General features: G+C 48.3%; 1 protein-coding gene across 2 annotated transcripts in view; it reads left to right on the forward strand.

The window, feature by feature from the left end:
- KIF26B (kinesin family member 26B) overlaps positions 1-19,467 on the forward strand; it is a 406,845-nt gene that overhangs the window by 332,270 nt on the left and 55,108 nt on the right. For both annotated transcript variants that reach the window (XM_019730870.3, XM_019730871.3), the window contains 4 exons: positions 8,458-8,664; positions 13,493-13,586; positions 14,836-15,098; positions 17,989-18,172. In XM_019730870.3, the coding sequence (XP_019586429.3) occupies positions 8,458-8,664; positions 13,493-13,586; positions 14,836-15,098; positions 17,989-18,172 (748 nt within the window). The remainder of the gene's footprint in view (positions 1-8,457; positions 8,665-13,492; positions 13,587-14,835; positions 15,099-17,988; positions 18,173-19,467) is intronic.

Consider the following 19,467-nt stretch of genomic DNA (forward strand, 5'->3'; position numbering starts at 1 on the left):
TCTGTTCCCAGAAGTCACTGAGAACCCAGGCTCATGCTGGTACCCCTAGGTTCTGTGCACGTCTCATCCAGGAACAAAATTATCATCCCAGGAAACATGCACATCGTTAATAGAACCCATGGGTCAGCGTGGACTGTGTTCCTAAATGACAGTTTTACAAAGAAAGTGTACGTACGTGATGAATGCCAGAAAAAGGAATACCTAATTATTAGATGATCACGGCCATTGCCTTTCTGATTTAGATAACTAGGTTGTGTATTATGGTGCTTTATAAAATCCCATGATGGACCTAGTGTTTCCAGACGGTCACCCGACTGGGTTACTAGATTACTTTCAGAACTCCGGGTGTTATTTCTCTAGATCAAAGGCCAGAAGCAGTGGGGTATTGAAATCCCTGGGACCAAGGAGAACCCAGCAGTGAGGTACAGAAGACACTAAATCAAGTGTCAGTTTATTAGCAAGCTGAACATGTCATATTTATAATAAAAAGAGCCGCCAAAGGGAATGACGACTTTCCCTTGGTCCTTCTGTCTTTCGAGCCAAATAGCATCTCTTTGGTGACAGACAAGTCGGCATCAGCAGAGGCAGCATTTCTTGAGTGTTTGTTATTTAATGACAGATCTATTAGTTAGCATTTCAGCTGTAACACATGAGTGAGCTTTAGTGGTAAACGGGCTTTTTAGTAACAATAAGTACCCAAATCCACACTGAGTACCTTTGAAAGATTATTTACTTAATAATCACGTAAATCCTCCCAGATAAGGGTTATTATCCTCATTTTAGTGAGGAGGACACTATGCTCAGATAATATGGTCATAGTCACCCAGCTAGTAAGAGACGGGATCTGCCTCACTTCAAATTCCATGGTCTTTCCAGGAGGCTCAGACCTTCAATAATTAGAATAATTTTTTAAAAATACTATAAAATTTAAACATACTAAATATTTATATTATAAAACATAGTAATGATAGTTATTACCATTATTGTAAAGTAATAAAGCTGATGTTTATTGAGCACCTACTATGGATAGGCACTGGTGTAAGGGGTATCACCGGCACCCACTCTTTGAATGATCACAGCCCTGCTTGGCAGGTTCTGTCATTATGACCGGTTTGTAGAGGTGGCGTGCAGGTGAAGTCACTGTCCACAGGCACACATCAATAAAAGGTACAGCCAGAACTCAAGCCCAGCCAGCCTGCCTCCAGAGTGTCTGCTCCCGAGCTCCAGGCTTTACTGCACACAGTTGTAGGGGGACCCATTGACAGCGAGCGTCTATAATATTGGAGGGGGTCATCCAGGGGCCTCAGAATCCCATAGCCCACTTCCCTTCAGACCCGAGAATGCCTGTGTCTTAGGATGTACATTTAAACCAACTTATCCTTTTGACAGATGGGGTCTCTTCTAATAGGCCACTGTCAGAACTGAGCCATTACTGACAGACCAGGCCCTGAAATGTGCCTGTCTCCATCCTCACAGCCTGGCCAGCTTTTCCCCAGCCTGCTAATTGGTGTGAGGGATCCTGCTCCCAAAGGCTGCCGAGCCATGAGCAGTGCCCCTTGGGAAGGACTTTTCCCCTGGCTTTATACATCTGTCCTCTCTCTGGGCTGCAATCCCCTGCTGAGCTTGCCTGGTGACAGTTGCATGGTGATAAAGAGCTTTAAGGAATTTCCCTTCTTCCCACTCCCCCAAGCACTTCTCCATTGAGTGCGTCTCATTACCGGGTTCCATTTACTGGTCTTGCATATGTTTGCTCACACTTGGCTTTATTGTGCCACCACTTGTCACCTTTCCCAGCCTGGCTTTTAATAATGTAAATCTTCCCTCTCTGATGGCTTCCCTGCTCATTATTTGCTGTGTGGCACTCCATGAGTTCACCCACTGGCACCTCTGAGAAGCCAGCTTCCCCCAGTGCAGGGACAGCCCCCACCCACGTCCTCAGCGGTGGTTCAGCTCTGGCCCAGCGCCCAGACCCAGGGCACAGGTCTAAGCCCTGAGGGGTTGGAAGGGAGGGCAGCGCTCCTCTGGCTCTGACCTAGGACACTCACTGTAGAGAGGGCATGGACAGTGGCCACTGCCCTTTCACCTTTTACCAGGCGACTGGCTTTGGGCAGGTCACTGAAGTTCCCCGACCTTAACCTCCTGAGCCTAAAATAGGGCTAATGGTAACAACAATTGTGATCCTATTTCCTTAACAGCTGTTGTGGGAACCAAATGGAAATACGCTCATCCTTTGTAAACGTAAAATTTGTCAAACACGTGAAGAAGAGGTTGTGCAGAAGTCTGGCTGGCTCACAGCATGATCGATTTTGTCAGCACAGAGCTTACACTGCCCCAAGACAGGCCCAGATGCACCTCAGCCTCTGTGGTCTGCCCTCCTGCCCCCACACTCGGCCCTGGATCTGACTCCCCAGACTTCCTCAGGTGAATGCAGCCCCGTGATCTTTGATAGGCCATGCAGGTTATGACTGTGGTTTTATTGTGAAGACATTCAATCCGATTTGGTTTTGTCCTGTAACTCGTAACTAACCTGTGCCTCGAACCTCTGGAGTCCCACCAGGGGTGGATCTGCGATTCTGTAATGGGAACTATGTTTGGATGGAACACTCGCTTTGTAAGATATGGGGAAAAGCTCCCTCTGTAGCTCTGGGACCACAGTCTGCTTGGTTCTCCCTGTACTTCCTGGTGTCGGAGTTACGTGAGGACGCCGAGATTGTTACTGTTGGGCGGATGATTCCTGGGGTCTCCTAAAAAATGTCTGGAACCTTTCAGTTACATGAAATAATCGACATGTTCCTTCAGAAAAAATAATCGCAGATGTTTTCTAGAAATGCTACCAGAAAAACCATCTCTTTTTATAACACCCAATTTTAACATGCTTCTTCATGGACCATCTTAGCCACTCTGTGCTATCAGGTTAAGCAGGCACACTGGGTAAGTTCAAAGGGGAGAGCAAAGTCATATTGATGGGGTTCTGGGTGCCTGTGGTGGGTTAGCAATAGAATCTTACATTATATTATAAAGTGGAAAGTGCTCTTTAAATGATGGCTGGAAAATGGTACCCTTGATCCCTTGCAGTGTGTTTTAGAAATTGGCACTTCCTCAGAATCTTGTGCAATGGTTTTGTCAGAATGTCTGAAGCATAGACGGATGTGGAGGATGCCCACATTTCTTGGTAGATCACAAAAGCGCGTGTGTTGAGAAGAATACGTATTGAGAAGTATGCACTGTTGAAAGTTGCTGTCTCGCCAACCATCTTATTTAGAACGGTTGGGGAATTTTCCTGAAGTGAGTCATGTACCCATAAGTAGACATGGTGAGCACATCCATCACATCGGGTCAGGACAGAAAAGAAAGGAAGATAATAAGGGAAATACCATATTTAACTTTTAGAGGCGCAGATCAAATTTTACATGGATACTTACCTTTACGAAAGGCATGAGCAGACCGTATAGTCTCTAATTTAATTGGGGTTGGGGAAGAATAATTTCTTCTCTGTCTCTCGTGCTGCTGTGTATGTGTATATTCATTAAAAAAATTTTTCCTTCAATTTTAAAAATTAAGCCTAGGAGAAAGGCTTCTGATGTCATTAATTTGATATGGAAAAGAATATAAATTCTTTCTTTTCCTTCCTTCTTTCCTTAAACAATATTTAATGTATGTACTCTGCTTTACAGTCTGTCTTTATTTCTTTGTTTCTTCACAACTGTCCTTCAAAAGAGAGGTACAACAGGCCCACTGTAGGGATAAGGAAACTGAGGCCCACACCTCAGAACACACAGCCGCTCCATGGTGGTGACGTCTGCATTAGAACCTCGTCTCCCAGCTCCTAGTAGGTCACTGCAGTGCCCATTATACCTGGAACCTGTATGAAAGGAGATACACTCATCAGATACAATGGACCCTTGTATTATCCTTCCACATTTTCCTCTCAAGAGTTAAATCCCATCCAAAAATATGTAGACGCCAGGAAAGGTGTCCTGGTCTGTACTGAGAGCAGCAGGTGTTACTCCCACGTTCACCCTCTGCTCCCATCAGGCAGATCCTCTCAGTCTTTCACCCACAGCTTTGCTCTCTTATCTGAGGCAGGATGACCAGCCTTTCCATGGCTCAGCGTCACCCGAGGACTCCAGCATCTCCATCGCGGCCCCTTGCCTCAGTAGAAGGGAACACAGTCCAGGCTGGAGCTGTTAGTTGCTAATGGCTCTGCTGTTCAGCTGTTCTGTGTCAGCAGGTGACTGCTTTGGTTTTAGAATGCCTCCTCCAGTCTCCCTTTTTCTACTTTTCCCACCGTTCTTCCTGTTGGTAGGCTTTGATGAACCTTGTTACGCGCCCCTGGCTTGCTTTGGAGAACCATTTCCAGACACAACCGAGGAACTTAAGAATAGATGTGGAAGGCTTAAATATATTTCTAATAACTGCCGGAATCGAGACAAAAATGATGCCAAGTGGTATTTCTGGTTAGGTGCTCGGCCCTCGCCCTGACCAGTTTCTACTGAGCTGATTGTTAAAAATCTGTGAACTTAGACATGTAAAGAGTCAAAATATAGAAAGGTAAAAGAATTGAAAGGAGTAAGTAGTTCATTTACTCTGCAGCCTCTGACCTTGCGGGGAAAAAAACTATTTATTCTTGCAGACACAGCGTCATTGAGCATTTATTGTGGCTGAGACGCGGGCCAGGGAACAGCCATCGTTTGTGTGTCTGTTGAGGGACTTCACTGTGAGATCCAGAAAGGAGTTTAAACAAAGTTCAGGCACAAGAAGGACTGTTGGGTTCTCTCTTTTCCCAACACCTTTCCATCCTCTGTAGTCTTTCCCTGGCTGGTGAGGGATCCTCTGAGTGGTCAGATTTGCCCCAAGCCCTCCCGAGCCTTGTGGTCAGCAGAGAGCCTGCAGCTGTACAGCTTCTGGGTAGGGATGCAGGCCGTGAAGAGCTGCTCTCGGTCTGCCCCACATGCCTGTGCTCGACTAGGGACCGGCAGGGAAGTCTGTGGGCGCATGTGTAGTGGCGGTGGTGAGTGTTTGTGGGGCCCACTCCTCGTTAGCCCCCGGTTAGCACGTGTGGCAGTCGCCCATTGCCTTTACGTTGATGGGGTGTCTGTACAGTTCAGGAACGAGACGCTGCCTCTCTCTCAGTGAGGGCCTCACACATTCTTTGTCCCTCAGTCCCATCATGCCATCCAGGAGGAGGCGCTGAAATGATGAATGAGCAGGACATGAAGACAACTGCTGCCCTGAGCCACAGCTGTCTCGCTCCATCCACTGAATAATTAGATAAATGAGGCAAAGTGGGGTCTCACCCAGTGAGAACTTTGGTAGAGGAAGTGCTAATCCACTCTAGGTGGAATCAGGGTGTCGGGCCCTCCTTCCCCCACTCAGACTGTGCCTTTAGCTTTCTAGATCCTACTCCCCCAGTTCTGCTGTTGGGAGTAAAATAGTGACTGTCCCCTTTACCCTGAGGGCAGGGGAGCGACTCTGCTTGGTAACAGCTGCAGGGACCCTCCAGCCAGAGCAGCAGGGAGAGGAAAGTTTGAAGTAGGTATTATCCAGCACCTGCCAGTGTTTGCAACCAAAGCAAGATCTTCTGGCAAAAAGTCTGGGGGTCTTTCTTGATCACAAGTGGTATCTCCTAAGGACTTTAATTACCAAGGATTTAGCAGGAAGTGGATGGTGGACTAAAGGAATAATAATACAAAGGAAGTGAAGCAGAAAAACCCAATTTCCTTTCTTGAAGGGGAAAAATATCGATTTATTTAAATGAAAAGAAAAGAATGGAGTGCGGCATTTTCCCCAGCCCAGAGTTCAATGGGTTTTTAAAGACTGTGTATCTCCTTGGCCAGACCAATGGCTGGAATCCTCAGCCTGCTTGCAGAAATTGAACTGCAGGCCTGGAACTTCATTAAGATGCCGGAGCATTCCTCCCTGACAAATGACTCACTAATCCAGCCCCTTCTCTCCTGCTTCTCCTTGTAGGCCCTCGCCTGGCTTAGCTCATGTTTTACAGTCAGCACGTCGGGTCACCCAGAAACCGCATGCAAAATTGTGAAATAGAAAAGCAGTGGGCCATGTGACGCCATCAGTTCTGCCTGACGTTGCATCAGCATTGACTTGTATGGATCAGAGGCCAGGCTTGGGCATCTGCTTACTGGAAGCCGCAAGGCCCCAGGCATCTACCAAAAGTTATCGTTTGAATACATGCTCTTAGCACACCTGCTGGGTAACTGGGGCAAATCTGTAGAAGTGAATGGAACTGAAATAAGATTGGAGACATTCACAGTGAATACGAAAATTGCTAGAATGGCATGTAGATGGATGTGGTGGTTACTGTTATCCGTGCAGTGAGTGTGGGACTCAGCGATGTCCCACTAACAGGATAAGGCCCAGCGCTAATAGCTAGCTCTGCCTGCAGTAATCCCCCCCTGTTGTGAAGCATGGTACCCGAGGCCATGGTACCCAAGGCCAGGGCAAGGGGTTCTAAACCTTCTCATTAGCACATTAGCACCGTGGTTGGAAAATGCTAGGATATCATGATTCAGGGGGAGGGAAGTACAGGGAGGAGAAGGAAGTGGAGGAAGACACCTCGTCGCCTCTGGGATGGAGCACCCACCCTATGCTCAGTACCTCACCGGTCAGTTTCTTTCATTCTTACGAGAGTCCCATGAGACAGGCATTGTTATTCCTATTATACAGGTGAGAAAACTGAGGCTCTGTGAAGGTCAGCTCTGTGTGGGAGGCAGCAGTTGGCTCAATGGAAAAGTATGGGCTTTGGAGTCAGACAGAAGTAGGATCGGAGCCTAGTACCACCACAGGCTCAGTGACTTGGGGCAAGTTCTGTAACGTGTTTCCTCGTCTATAAAACCTGGACCAGTGTGCCTATGCCCTGGCTTAGGGAGCATTAAATAAGGTGCTGTGGGTAACAACACAGCCCCAGCACACAGGAGACCCCCAGGAAATGGCAGGTATCATTATATGACCTCACAGTGGGAGAACCAAGATTTGAATCCTGAGAGGTGGGTTCCCAGCCTGTGCTTCTTGCACCGAGACCCCGGCCCCCCATCCATATTCAGTACTGTTCTTATGTGATGGACACGTGCATAGCTGGGCGCAGTGCCGGCCGCCTGAGGAGCCCAGTGCCCTAGGAATTCTTTGCATTTCAGCTTTGCACACTGCAGACTAGTTCCCATGCCTCGGTAGACAGGGCTGAGACAGACAGGAGGATGCCCTCACTCCATTATGTGCAATGTATATATAGATTATTCTCTGAGCATTTCTGTATGTTTGAAATATTTAATCTAAAAATTTACAACCCCCTCCCCCAAATTGGTGAGATTTCTTTAGATCTGACTGTTGATCAGATGAAATGGGCAAGACACGGAGAGGAGTTTAAAAATAATCCTACACAGACCTTCAGAATTTGCCATAATATTACAAAACTGATGTGCCTGTGTCTGTCTGCCAAGCTACTTTCTGTATCACACATCTTTGCATCCCCAAAGCTTAGCTCAGTGTTTGGCACATAGTAGGTACTCAACACACTTGGACTGAACTAGCAACATAATACCAAAGAGCTGGTAAGGGAGCAAATCGTGGCCCTTTCCCCCGGATTTGCGTCTCCAGAGCTGTGTGTGTGTGTGTGTGTGTGTGTGTGTGTGTGTGTGTGTGTGTCTTCAGCTTGAGTCTCTCTCACCCAAGGACCCTGGGGCAGGCAGTCCATTTCCATAAGTACCAAGCTCGGTGGTGGAGGTGGAGCTGGGTTGGTCATGAGTGCTAGAAATATTCATGTTCAGTTACTCAGGAGGTGGGTCAAAGGGGCACTGCCTCCTATTTCCCACTGAGATGTCCTTTCATCCCCTGAAATGTCATCCTCCATGCCCTCCCTTCATGGGATCCCAAATATCATGGTTCAAACAAATCTTTTACCACTATTGCCCCTTGGAAGACACATCAAATGCCGGCCATTAAAAACAGACCAGTTCACAGGCCTTTCATGATGACACTAATAACTGTGGATTTTTGTCTCCAAGAGTTCTGATGAGCAGAGGCGAGAAGTAAATTATGGTGCTAACTTTTATGTCTGTGGTTTATTGATCTGGGAGCTTCAAGGGAACTCCACCAGCCGCAAAAGCTTGGCAGTTCCCATTACCTTTTCATCTTTGTAATTGGGCCACCAGGGTACCGTTAGGTTCCAACTTATATTAATAGGAAGACAAAGAACATGATGTGACATTTCTGTAATAAAGTAACGGACGTATCAAAATATTCTACCTGGTAATTATAAATAAATCAGTTTTCCCCCAACCCATTGAGGATTGTGTTGTCAACTCACTGTGCCCCTCCCCATAATTTACCATGTGAAGGTTCCATGCTGCCATGTATACTGTATCTCTGGAGTATATAAGGACGTCCAGCATACAGTATCCACTTTCATCCATGTCATTCCTGTTTCCTGTTTCTTAACAGGTGAAAGTCATGCTTCGCATTTGTTCCACATTGGCTCGTGATACCTCAGAATCCAGCTCTTTCTTAAAGGTGGACCCACGGAAGAAGCAGATCACCTTGTATGACCCCCTGACGTGCGGAGGTCAAAACGCCTTCCAAAAGAGAGGCAATCAGGTTCCTCCTAAGATGTTTGCCTTTGATGCGGTTTTTCCACAAGATGCTTCTCAGGTGGGTATAAACCCCGCTCGGGGCCAGGCAATGTTAACTCATTTCAAGGAGCTTTTACTCATTCACCAGGACCTATGAGCTGGGAGGGTGTCCTCCAGGGAGCTGGACCAGTTCCTCCATCACACAACTCTGAGAAGCCAATTTGAGCTCCATTGAATAGTTCGGTTCTTTTGAATTACTGGTGTCATACCATGGGCAAGACCATTGTGCTCGGAGTTCAACAAAACATATCCTTGGGGAGAAGGAGGAGCGAGGCCATCGGTGGATGGCATCCAGAAGCAGGAAGGTAGCAGGAAGTGTCAAGACAACTGCACTCAGGTGCTGGCAACTGGTCCATGAGGACCCCACTCCTGCCCCTACTTCTGGGTGTGGGTGTGAAAGAGGGAAAAAATGTTTCAGGGATCTGGGTTAGAGTCAGGCAGGCTCCTAGCACCCTATAGAAGACAAGTCTGGAGTCCTAGTGAGGAACTAGGGAGGGACCTGAGGCTGACTGGCAGTCCTGTGTCCTGGATGCACGGAGTGGCAGGGAAGAAGAGAGGCCGGGGACATCTGTTGTACCAGTCAGGTACGGCTGCATTATAAACCACTCTGAAACGCAGCGGCTTAAAACAATAAGCATTGACTATTGCTCATGAGTCTATGGGGCAGCTGAGATTCTTCTGCTCCCAGCTCGGCTCACTTATGTCTGTGATCAGCTCTGGGTTGGGTAGGCAGCTCTGCTGATCTTGGCTGGATGCTCTCACATGTTGGGGGTTTGGCCGGCTTTAGGGTGGTCTAGGATGGCCTTGGCCAGATCCCCTGGTCTCTCTGCACACTGTCTCTCATCAACCAGCAGGCTCTTTGGGCTTGCTCTCATGGCAATGGCAGGATCCAAGCATGTATGCCTCTGGAGGCCTATGCTCCGAATCGAAACACCACCTCTTCTGCTGCATTCTGTTGGCTCAGATTCGAGGGGTGGGGAAGAGACGCCACCTCTTGATTGGAAGGGCTGCAAAGTCACATTGCAAGGGGCATGCACACCAAGAGAGGAGGGAAATCGTGGCCGTTGTTGTTCATTTGCTATGAATATAATCTTGGGGGCTCAAGGTGCCAAGATTCCTGGAGCAAAGCTCCTGGAGCCAATCCCAGCAGGAGCAGATGTCTACTGGAAGATTCAGTTGCACCATCTGGTGCAATTCATGTGCAGCGAATTGGTGCAGCTGATTCTTTTAGTAGGCATTTAGAACCCAGGTTACAGGTATACGGTGGCCTGCCTTGCCTGCATTTTGGCATCGGACACCTGCACCTTCCTGATACATTTCCAGCACTTCCTAAGATTTACACAAAACAGTGTGCATTAGGATGGCTACAAGCCTGTAGCAGAACCTGGGACAAGGGTGCCAGCAGCTACCATTTGCAGCTCCTGTTAATTTCCTCGATGTTGCGTCTCAGAGTAGGAAGACTGGACGTGCTCGCAGGCTCCTGGGTATATCGCACTGTGAGCATAGAGCACACTTTATAGGCTCCATTCATTAACAAGGGGAGCATGTGTTTTCCCCAAAGACTTTGCCATGAGAAGGCAAAGGACTTTATGAATAAGTTCTATGTTTTCTCTCTTCATTGCGTGCGCACGTGCGTGTGTGTGTGTATGTGTGTGTGTGTGTGTGGTACCACCTATGGACTCACTAGTCTAAACCTGACATTGGGTCTAATAAATGGCCTATACATAATTTAATTAACGCAGTTCAAACTTTTTAAAAACAAATCTCCCAAAGTTTTAGGAATTCCAAAGTGAACCCTAAATGAAGCATGGACTATTAATGTGTTTTAAATTTAGTCCAGAAAACAGAGCCATTTTTACTGCTAGTCTTTATGTACATTTCATACGTGGTTGCAGAGCTTGTATGCTCAATATTACACATGGATTCACTTTCGAGTGCTTTACGTTTGCTAAAATTTCCAGTGTTATAATAAGCTACACTTCACAAAACGATTTGCAGCTTTCAAGAAGTTTCATACGCATTAACCCATGTATTCTTCCTAGAATTCTACAGTGTAGGAAACGGAGGAGGCATTGCTATTTTCACACTACAGACAAGGAACTGGAGATTCAAAGACAAAGTCTCTTGTCATCGTCCATTTCTTGAGCAGCCCTCTTTTCCGAATTCCTCCCCTTGACCTCTCTGTGTCCTGCTCTGTACAGGGTTGTATCATTGACCTCCTGCCATTTCATCCACTATTTCCTGGTGGTTTGTCCTGGGGCAAGTCACTGTGCTGCTCTGGGCCTTGGTGTCCTCATCGGTAGAATGAGGACAGAACCAAAAATTACATCCTTAAGGCTGTTGTGAGTCATTGAATTGATACACATGCGGTAGTTAGAACAAAGCCAAAACACAGTCAGTGCTCAGTAAATGCGAGCTATTTTTGCTATTATAACATCAATGTTAATAGTAATAGCCTGCTTGCTGGCCGGGACCAGCCTCAGCCCCCATGGGGCGAGCACCCTTTGAGCTTCCAAAGCAGGGAAGCACGCACGACAGGTAGCAGGGCGCCTGTGCTCTGATGGCCTTGCTGTTGGCCTGTAAAACAGCGGCCACCCCAGTGGCCCCAGGCAGTGACGCATCGTGCTTTGTCTCAGTCTCTCAGGACGCGCGCTTCCTGAAGCTAAAGGGTTAGTACAGCGATCCTTGACCCTTGTCACCCTTCTGAGCCACCCTTAACACCCTAACCCGGCCTTGGCTGTCATCAGCTGCCCACTGCTGGGGCAGACCTCTGCTGGGTCTGGCTTTGGGGACGTGACTGAGTCTGTGTGGGCCACCATAATAAAGCAGCACAGACTGGGTGGCTTATAAGCAACAGAAGTTTATTTCTTGCAGTTCTGGAGGCTGCAAGTCCGAGAGCAGGGCACTGGCCGATTGGGTGTGTGGTGAGAGCCCCTTCCTGGTTCATAAATGGCATCTTCACACTGTGTCCTCAAGTGGTAGCTGGGAGAGCTTTCTGCGGCCTTTTTCATAGTCCCATCCAGGAAGGCTCCACCCTCATAACCTAATCCCCTCCCAAAGGCCCCACCTCTAACACCATCACATTAGGTTTCAATATATGAATTTTGGAGAGGACAAATTCAGTCATTAGCAGGAGGAATGGTGGGGAAGATACAGACCTGAGGGAGAGCAGAGGCTTCCTGCTGACCCGGCCCGGCACGGGGTCTGTGCTCGGAAAGGCTGCCTGCTTCTCTAGGTCCAGGAAAAGCAGCAAGCAGCCTTTAGAGGCCACTGGCAGCTCCTGACAAACCCTGGATGGACAGGTCGCTGACCACTCAGTGGATACCGGGCAGGAGCTCTGCAAGGGGAGGCCTGGCCGCCCTGGGCCGGGTGACACCTCTCCTGTGTCTCCTCTGTCCCCGGGCCTTAGCCCAGGTGATGCTTTGATGGACTTTGGTGCACACACAAGCAACATTGTCCCTGCTGACCTTGAATCTAACACAGTTTATTTGATGGGTGGCTCAGGGTGGGCTCTCGGCCCTGGAAGAAAGCAGAGTGTGTTTGGCAGTAACTCTTCCCTGCTCTGCAGAGGCGCTGCCTGCAAACACCATCAAGATGCTGCGACCTCAGTCTCAGGGTTTAGTGCCAGGGTCTTGTTGCCTAGGTCCTAGGTGGCGGGTGAGGGGTGCTAGAGACTGTCGTCCCTATGTAGCCCTGTCCTGGGCAGCCCTCTGCTGCCGTCCCCTTTGCCTAGGAGGTGCCCCCAGCAGAGTTGCTGAGGCGACCACCGGAACAGTGCACAATTGTTGGGAATGGGGTTTTTCAATTTCAGTTTGGGAGAGAAAATTGATTTCTGAATACTTGGGTTCGTTGTGCAACCTGGAGCTGGATAAATGCATTCATTGCCGAGGCTGCAGTTTTCGGATTCCCACTGGGAGGCCCGTTGCTCTGATGACTGCAGAGCCCCCCGTGTTCAGAATGCTTGCAGGAGATCTGACACCGGTGTGGAGACAGAAATGAAGGCAACAGCACACAGCGAATAATTCTGTCCTCCCGCGGCTGTGAAAGCCTCAGATGCTAACCCAAGAGATATTTCCCAGAGCTCCCAGTTGGTCCACAAACCTGACTGAGTCCTTATGGTTGGCAGAGCGCTGTTGGATTAGGTGTTAATGGGGAAATACAAAAAGTCATCAAGAGTCTGGCCCCTGTCTCAGGAGTTAATCCATTTTATTTGTAAAGGATTCACATACGTTGAATGTATCTGTAGAGAAAGAAAGAGAAGCCTAGTGCTGAAAAGAGGAGGGTGTGGACTGAGAAAGAGGCGGGAGCTTGGGAGAGAAAGGAGACATACCTCACAAACCTCCTGCTTGTATTAGAACCACAATGTTTCTCAAGGTCACTTTCCTGAAATGGCACATCGCCTTTTCCCCTCCTGTAAGTCCGGCCCATTTTACGCACATAGGCTGTGTGTGTGTGTGTGTGTGTGTGTGTGTGTGTGTGTGCGCGCGCGCGCGCACAGGAAGGATCCAGTTAGCAGAGGGCGAGTGGAAAGTTTCAATGCCTTGTCCGAGAGGCCAGAATGCAGATCAGAGAAGGCTATGAGGGCCGTGAAAGCAGCCTGTGTTCCCATTCCAGCCAGTTTCTGCCTGATCTGCAGATATAGCAGCTGAAAAGTACCAGAAATCAGCAGAAGAGTGGTTTGCAATTAGTATGTGTCACGTCAGGCTGGCATGGGGGCGGCAGGTACCAGAGGGCGCTGGCACCTCCAGAATTCTGTGAGAGGCTGACCCATCTAGCAATGCGATGACTCGGGCACTTTTATTATTAATGGTCCACTTACCGCTGGTGTCTCCTCTTGTGTCTGCCAGGCCGAAGTGTGTGCTGGAACGGTGGCAGAGGTGATCCAGTCTGTGGTGAACGGGGCAGATGGCTGCGTGTTCTGTTTCGGCCACGCCAAGCTGGGTCAGTGAGAGCCGTACTTTCCCTGATGCTTCTTGGATTCCCGGTCACCTATGCATGCCTCTGTATTGTCCCAGAGTCCTTAGCGTCTCCCTTAGGTGCTGAATTAAATAACCATGAACAACCATTTCTGCTTTTGAAATGTAGATGTCCTTCCTAAGTAGATACCCAATCATCTAGGAAAGCCTTCGCATCCAAGAGCTGAACAAAGGAATAGTGTGGTTCTTCACGCTCAGTCCAGGTCAGGCTCATGCCCAGAAAGCCAGCTGGAAAATGTACATTTTCTGAACAGGGGTTGTTGGGAAGCAGAGAGGGCCCCCTGCCCCATTGACCAGGAGGATTTGGGTTGGTGATGGAGCCGACATAAAAGCCAAGGAGCAGCTCCAAGCAAAGCCTAGGACCATGTTAGGACCGTCTGGCAGAGAGTCTGACCGCCATCTTTGCTTCCCAGCACCCAGCTATTGGGAAACCCCTGTGCTGGGCCCCTGGGGAGGGAGGCAGCTAACCCCCCCACTACCACCACCAGGATTTTGATGACTGAATCGCCTGCAAGGGCCTTCTTAATCCTGATCTGTGGCCATCTGCTCACCAGGGCTTACTTTACATGCTTGATATGTTAGCAATTTGGGGGGGGCTCCAAAAAGTGTCCCTTGGCTGAGATTCCAACAGAGGCCTTGCCTTGCAAACGATGGAGGCCAGTTTCAAGACGTGACAGAGAGCCCTTGTCATCCCACTGCCCCTTGTCTTCCTGCCCCTTCCTTCTCTTCATCTCTGATCAAAGCAGTGATCCAGATTTTAATGGAATTTGCTCATGCTATAAAAATATACACAGCATTTCACGTGAGGAAGGATATAAAGTGTAAGTATGTGGATCAAATCTGTGGGGTGCTGATGAAAAGAACCATAATAGTAAGGAAAGGTCCCTGCCTTTCCACTGTGGACAAAACAGTGCTGACACGGGAGAGCTTGTGATATTGGGGAGCCTCCTGGAGGTACACTGTCATTTAATCTCGTCATTTGCCTGGGCTCTCGCAGTCTTTATTGTAGCCATTTAATCAGCAGTATAGGGAAATGTCTTTTTGTTACCGTTGCCAAAGGCTGGATAGTTCCCTCATCTTTTCATTTCCTCTCTTCCCTTCCCCCACGCCGCGTGCTTTCCTTCTGCATCCTTGGCACCTGTTCTTGAGATTCCTATAGAATGATGCCTGGACACTCAAACTGCCACTCTTTCTTCCCTTGCCCCACCCCCCAGGAAAATCCTATACCATGATCGGAAAGGACGACTCCATGCAAAATCTCGGCATCATCCCCTGTGCCATCTCCTGGCTCTTCAAGCTGATAAACGAACGGAAGGAAAAGACCGGAGCCCGCTTCTCAGTCCGGATCTCAGCCGTGGAGGTGTGGGGCAAAGAAGAGAACCTTCGGGACCTGCTGTCCGAGGTGGCCACAGGCAGCCTGCAGGATGGCCAGTCCCCGGGCGTGTACCTGTGTGAGGACCCCATCTGTGGCACGCAGGTGATTGCTTCCGGAGCTTGGTGGGCTCCCAGGTGGCTCATACCTACCTCTGAGGCTGGGGCAGCTCAAGCCAGGACTCACTCCCATGCACAAAGCGGGACGCTCACGAGTGTTTACTTTAAAGTGGACTGGAACTTTACGGCCTCCAGCTGCGGGGCCATCTGCTCGCCCAACCTAAATATTTGTACCTTGAATCTAATTGACAATGAGCAGGAGCCACAATTGTTGTAGCATTTGGAGGAAATTGAATTTACTTTCTTTACGCCCCTTGCAGGGGGGAAAAAAAGTGCAATCTTTCTTTTGTTTAACAACAAACCGAGATATTTACTGCTCTACACAAATAGCTACAGCCATTACTGGGGCTGTTTATGGCTCTATAAACTGTGTTTCTGGCACTGGTTTGCCGCTGGATTAGTAGTGCTGTAGGAAAAACGAATAACCGCTTTTTAATTAGAACCATGATATAATTGCTAGAAGTATGGAAGCCAAGAGAAGCTCCAGTTTGCCTTTTCAGGATGTCACTCCTTTTATGAGTGTTTCTGTCTTGCTGTTTGACTACAGATGTAGGCGTGGCTTGAGAGCTCCCTGGTTCATACCCAAAATAATCAATTCTTGCAGTCTCCCGCAATACGCTTTATTTTCTAGTTTTGTCAGATGTCTCCTTGTTCTAGATAGTAAGTACCTGCCTCATCCCAAGTGAGACAGTTTCCACAGGTGAGGACCCCCCCTTTGTGGTACCCCTCTTCTCATACCTGACCATGTTCTTCCCCCAGCCAGACCCTTCCGTTTCCTTTATGAATCCTCCATTCCCAAATGCCACATGACTTACAAAGCGCAACACGTACCTTTCAAGGGTCATCTCTTACCGTTCCCCTCCTTGCCACTCCTCTTACATTGCATGCAAGTCCCCTAAAAAAGCAATGCCCTTCACACTGCAGTGTGCACATCAGTCGTTGGAGATCTTGTTAAAATGCAGACTCTGGTTCGGTAGGTTTGGGACAGGGCCTGTGATTATGCATGTTTAACAAACTTCCCAACGACTGACCACACTTCCAGTAGCGAAGCTCTAAGGCACCGACCAGGCTCCCTCTTACCTCTGGCCCTTTGCACGTTCCGTTCCCTGTGCGTGGAACACTCCTCCCCTGTCACTCTTCATCTGGATAACTCCTTATCCTTTAGGTCTCAGCTACATGTCACTTCTTCCAGGAAGCCCTCTTAGATATTTCTCCTAAGGTCACCAGAACACTCATAGCATTTATACTGTGATTGCTTGGTTAGTTCTTGGCAACTCCCGAAGGGTGGGTGTGTGTGACTAAAATTGGCCATTCATAGTTTTAATGATGCATCAGACCCCATTTGGATATGGAATCTAATTAGAATGCTAACTCGTTGGTTGTGCAAACCTTAGTCCAGTGGTTCTCAAACTTTAGTCTTACTCACAGTTACCTAAATGACTTGTAAAATGCAGATTGTGGGGCTCCACCTCTAGAATTTCTGATTCAGTAGGCCTGGGCGAGAGCCCCAAAATGGGCCTGTCTAGCAAGTTTCCGCGTGAGGTCCAAGGACCACACGATGGTCCAAGGACCACACGATGAGAACCACTGATTTGGAGCATAAGACATGTTCAGACGGTATCTACAAAGCACCTGTGGTGGAAGTCAGACTCCCCCTCCCCACTACTGCTGCTCCAAGCATGACGTAGACACTCAAATATGCTATGACCTCCATTCACTTTCATAACTCCATTAATGGAGTTCCACGTCGGTGAAAGACCTGGTTAACTGAAGGCTAGGAATAGAAGAAAAAGAGCCCAATATCCTCTGTATTGTATCTCTTCGTGTTGAAACATCTTTAAAATTCTTTGGTTTATTTTTCTGCCGTAGTAAATGAAAAAAAGAACACAACAGAATCTCTCTCTCTCTGACATTTGAAGATTTTCATGGTCTCAGGTTCCAAATAATGGCTCTCACAGTTCAGAAGCATAGGTCCAATTAGATTCAGAGTAGAAAATTATCAGAATTTGTACCTACTCCAAGGCATAGACTGCAAATCATTTCTTTGAATGCATCAGAAATACGAGTTTCTTTTTCTCCTGAAAAAGGAAGTGCTGGTCAAAACTCTGATACGGCAGTATTTTCCTACTTAAGGTTTACTATGATTGCCAAGGGATCTCATAGGATGTAGACACATTGTCCACACGCTTTCTTTAATCAATTAATGAGTATGCGAAGCGCAGGAATTTAGGAACTGAAGACAAAAATAGATATTCCTTAAATGATATAGATGAGACATTGAAGGATCTTAGGGGTTTTCATACACCTTTGACACTTACTTCTGGTTTATGACTATGCCAGTAAATGTGATGTTAAATGGGCTTTAAGTAATAACTGGGAAAACTGAGAGTTGAGTTAAAGCTAACCAAGTTTTTTCACTTCTTTGGGACGCCAGTGCTGTCGACTAAAGTCACATTTTGCAACCTACCTGCCGCCAACCATCTAATCTTTGAAATCCAGGCACAGTCACATCCCTCATGTTTCCCTTGGTGAACGGATGGCCCAGGAAGTTGGTTCGCTGTCTTCAGCAGGCATCAGCTTGGGCCATTCGCTCCCACTGGTCTCAGAGGTACAAGCATTTGCTTTTCACACCTGCCCTTTTACAGATTCGACTTAAATTGTAAAGTGGGTAAAACATATGTGTCATCTAATACCTGTGTTCAGTATTCATCTTCAGAAATGAACGAATGAAGCTGACAATTGCACATGGGTAAAGGGACCTTGTTCCAGAAGGACTTCTGGCCTTCGAGAGGCGCGGAAGGGACTGCCGGGCCTGTGGGGCTGGCAAGCCCTCCCTCCTCCGCCTGCCGCTTCAGCTCTTAGCTTGTGTTTTCCAGCTGCAGAACCAGAGCGAGCTGCGGGCGCCCACCGCGGAGAAGGCCGCCTTCTTCCTGGACGCCGCCATTGCCTCGCGCCGGGGCCACCAGCAGGACTGCGACGAGGACGACCATCGCAACTCCCACATGCTCTTCACCCTGCACATCTACCAGTACCGGATGGAGAAGAGCGGGAAAGGGGGAAGTAAGTGCGCTACCTCTACCCTCATGCCTTCTGGTCAGGCCTTGGCCTGATGAGAAGCCCCTCACTGGGGGCCGCCGTGGCCCGTGGTTAACGGGGGACAGTGTCACCAGTCCGGAGTTCGCGGAGTGGTGATATGAGATCGTGTTGAGTCTAGGCCGAAGTTGACTTTTGGACTGTCTAAGGGAAAAGGGTTTGCTTTGGTAAAGAGAATTTATGGATGTAATTGCCATGGCAATGTGAGAGGAAAAAGGTAGAAAAGAAAAACAGCAGCATAAGGGTACCTTTTCGTTCACAAACCTTTAAAGGTGCTCATCATGAAAGACCAACTTTTATCCACCAAAGCACCCTGGCAAAATGTCACTAAGCAGTAGCACACTATATGGACCTGAAAGAAACAAAGTCCTGCTTTTTATATAATCTGTAAACCAGACATTTGAATAACTAACCAGAGTCTGGCTGCTTCCCGCCCTCAGTGAAACATCCGTGATGTTTCTGTGTGGAATCGCAGACCCGGTCCCCATGACAGCTGCACCACCAGGAACCCACCGTGGTGGTTATACAGTCCTCTCTTGGCTGTCTTCAGAGCCGCACTGACCTTGGGGCAGTGACCTTGTCTGCCAAGGAGTGTATACTTTACATTCTGGTTGAGTACCAGCCCCCAGCTGAGTATCTCAGATGGGATCTTGGACCACGGGAGGAGTGGTCTGTTGGCCTCACTGGGCTTTCTAAGGCAAGTCGTGGGTCACAGGGCTGGGGTCGCTGGGCAGTGGCTTCCACAGTCTGTCAATGTCCACCTTTGTAGGGCTTTCAAAACACAGGCAACTGGCCGCCAGTGCATTCTGAGAGATTGTTCCAAGGACGCTGGATGCCAAAAACAAACAAACAACAAACAAACAGACAAATGAAAACAGAAAGCCCTGAGTGAGGAGACTAACGCTGGTGGACGGAAATTGTGAAGCTAATTGACTAACGCACAGGCAATCAACTAACCCGATTTGAGGTGGAGCCAGGAATGAAGACATCAACTGGGGTCTGGGGATGGGCTCCCCAACTTCTCCCCAAGTCTCCTCGTTGCCCAAAGTCTTAAAAACCAGCATCCTGGAGAGAGCGCTCGGGGCTTCTGTTGCCCCCAAGTGGAAGTTCTCCCCTTCCCCCATCTCAACAGCTCTGTTGGCCCAGGCTTCGGCCATTGTTCATCCTCCTTAGTTGTTGTTTTAACAGGTTTAATGAAGCATAATTTACATTCAGCAATACCTACCCTTTTCATGTGTCGTTGGATGAGTTTTGGCAAATCT

The sequence above is a fragment of the Rhinolophus sinicus genome, chromosome 6, assembly GCF_057876585.1.
Source record: "Rhinolophus sinicus isolate RSI-liver-muscle chromosome 6, RSI-T2T, whole genome shotgun sequence".
NCBI classification, from domain to species: Eukaryota; Metazoa; Chordata; class Mammalia; order Chiroptera; family Rhinolophidae; genus Rhinolophus; species Rhinolophus sinicus.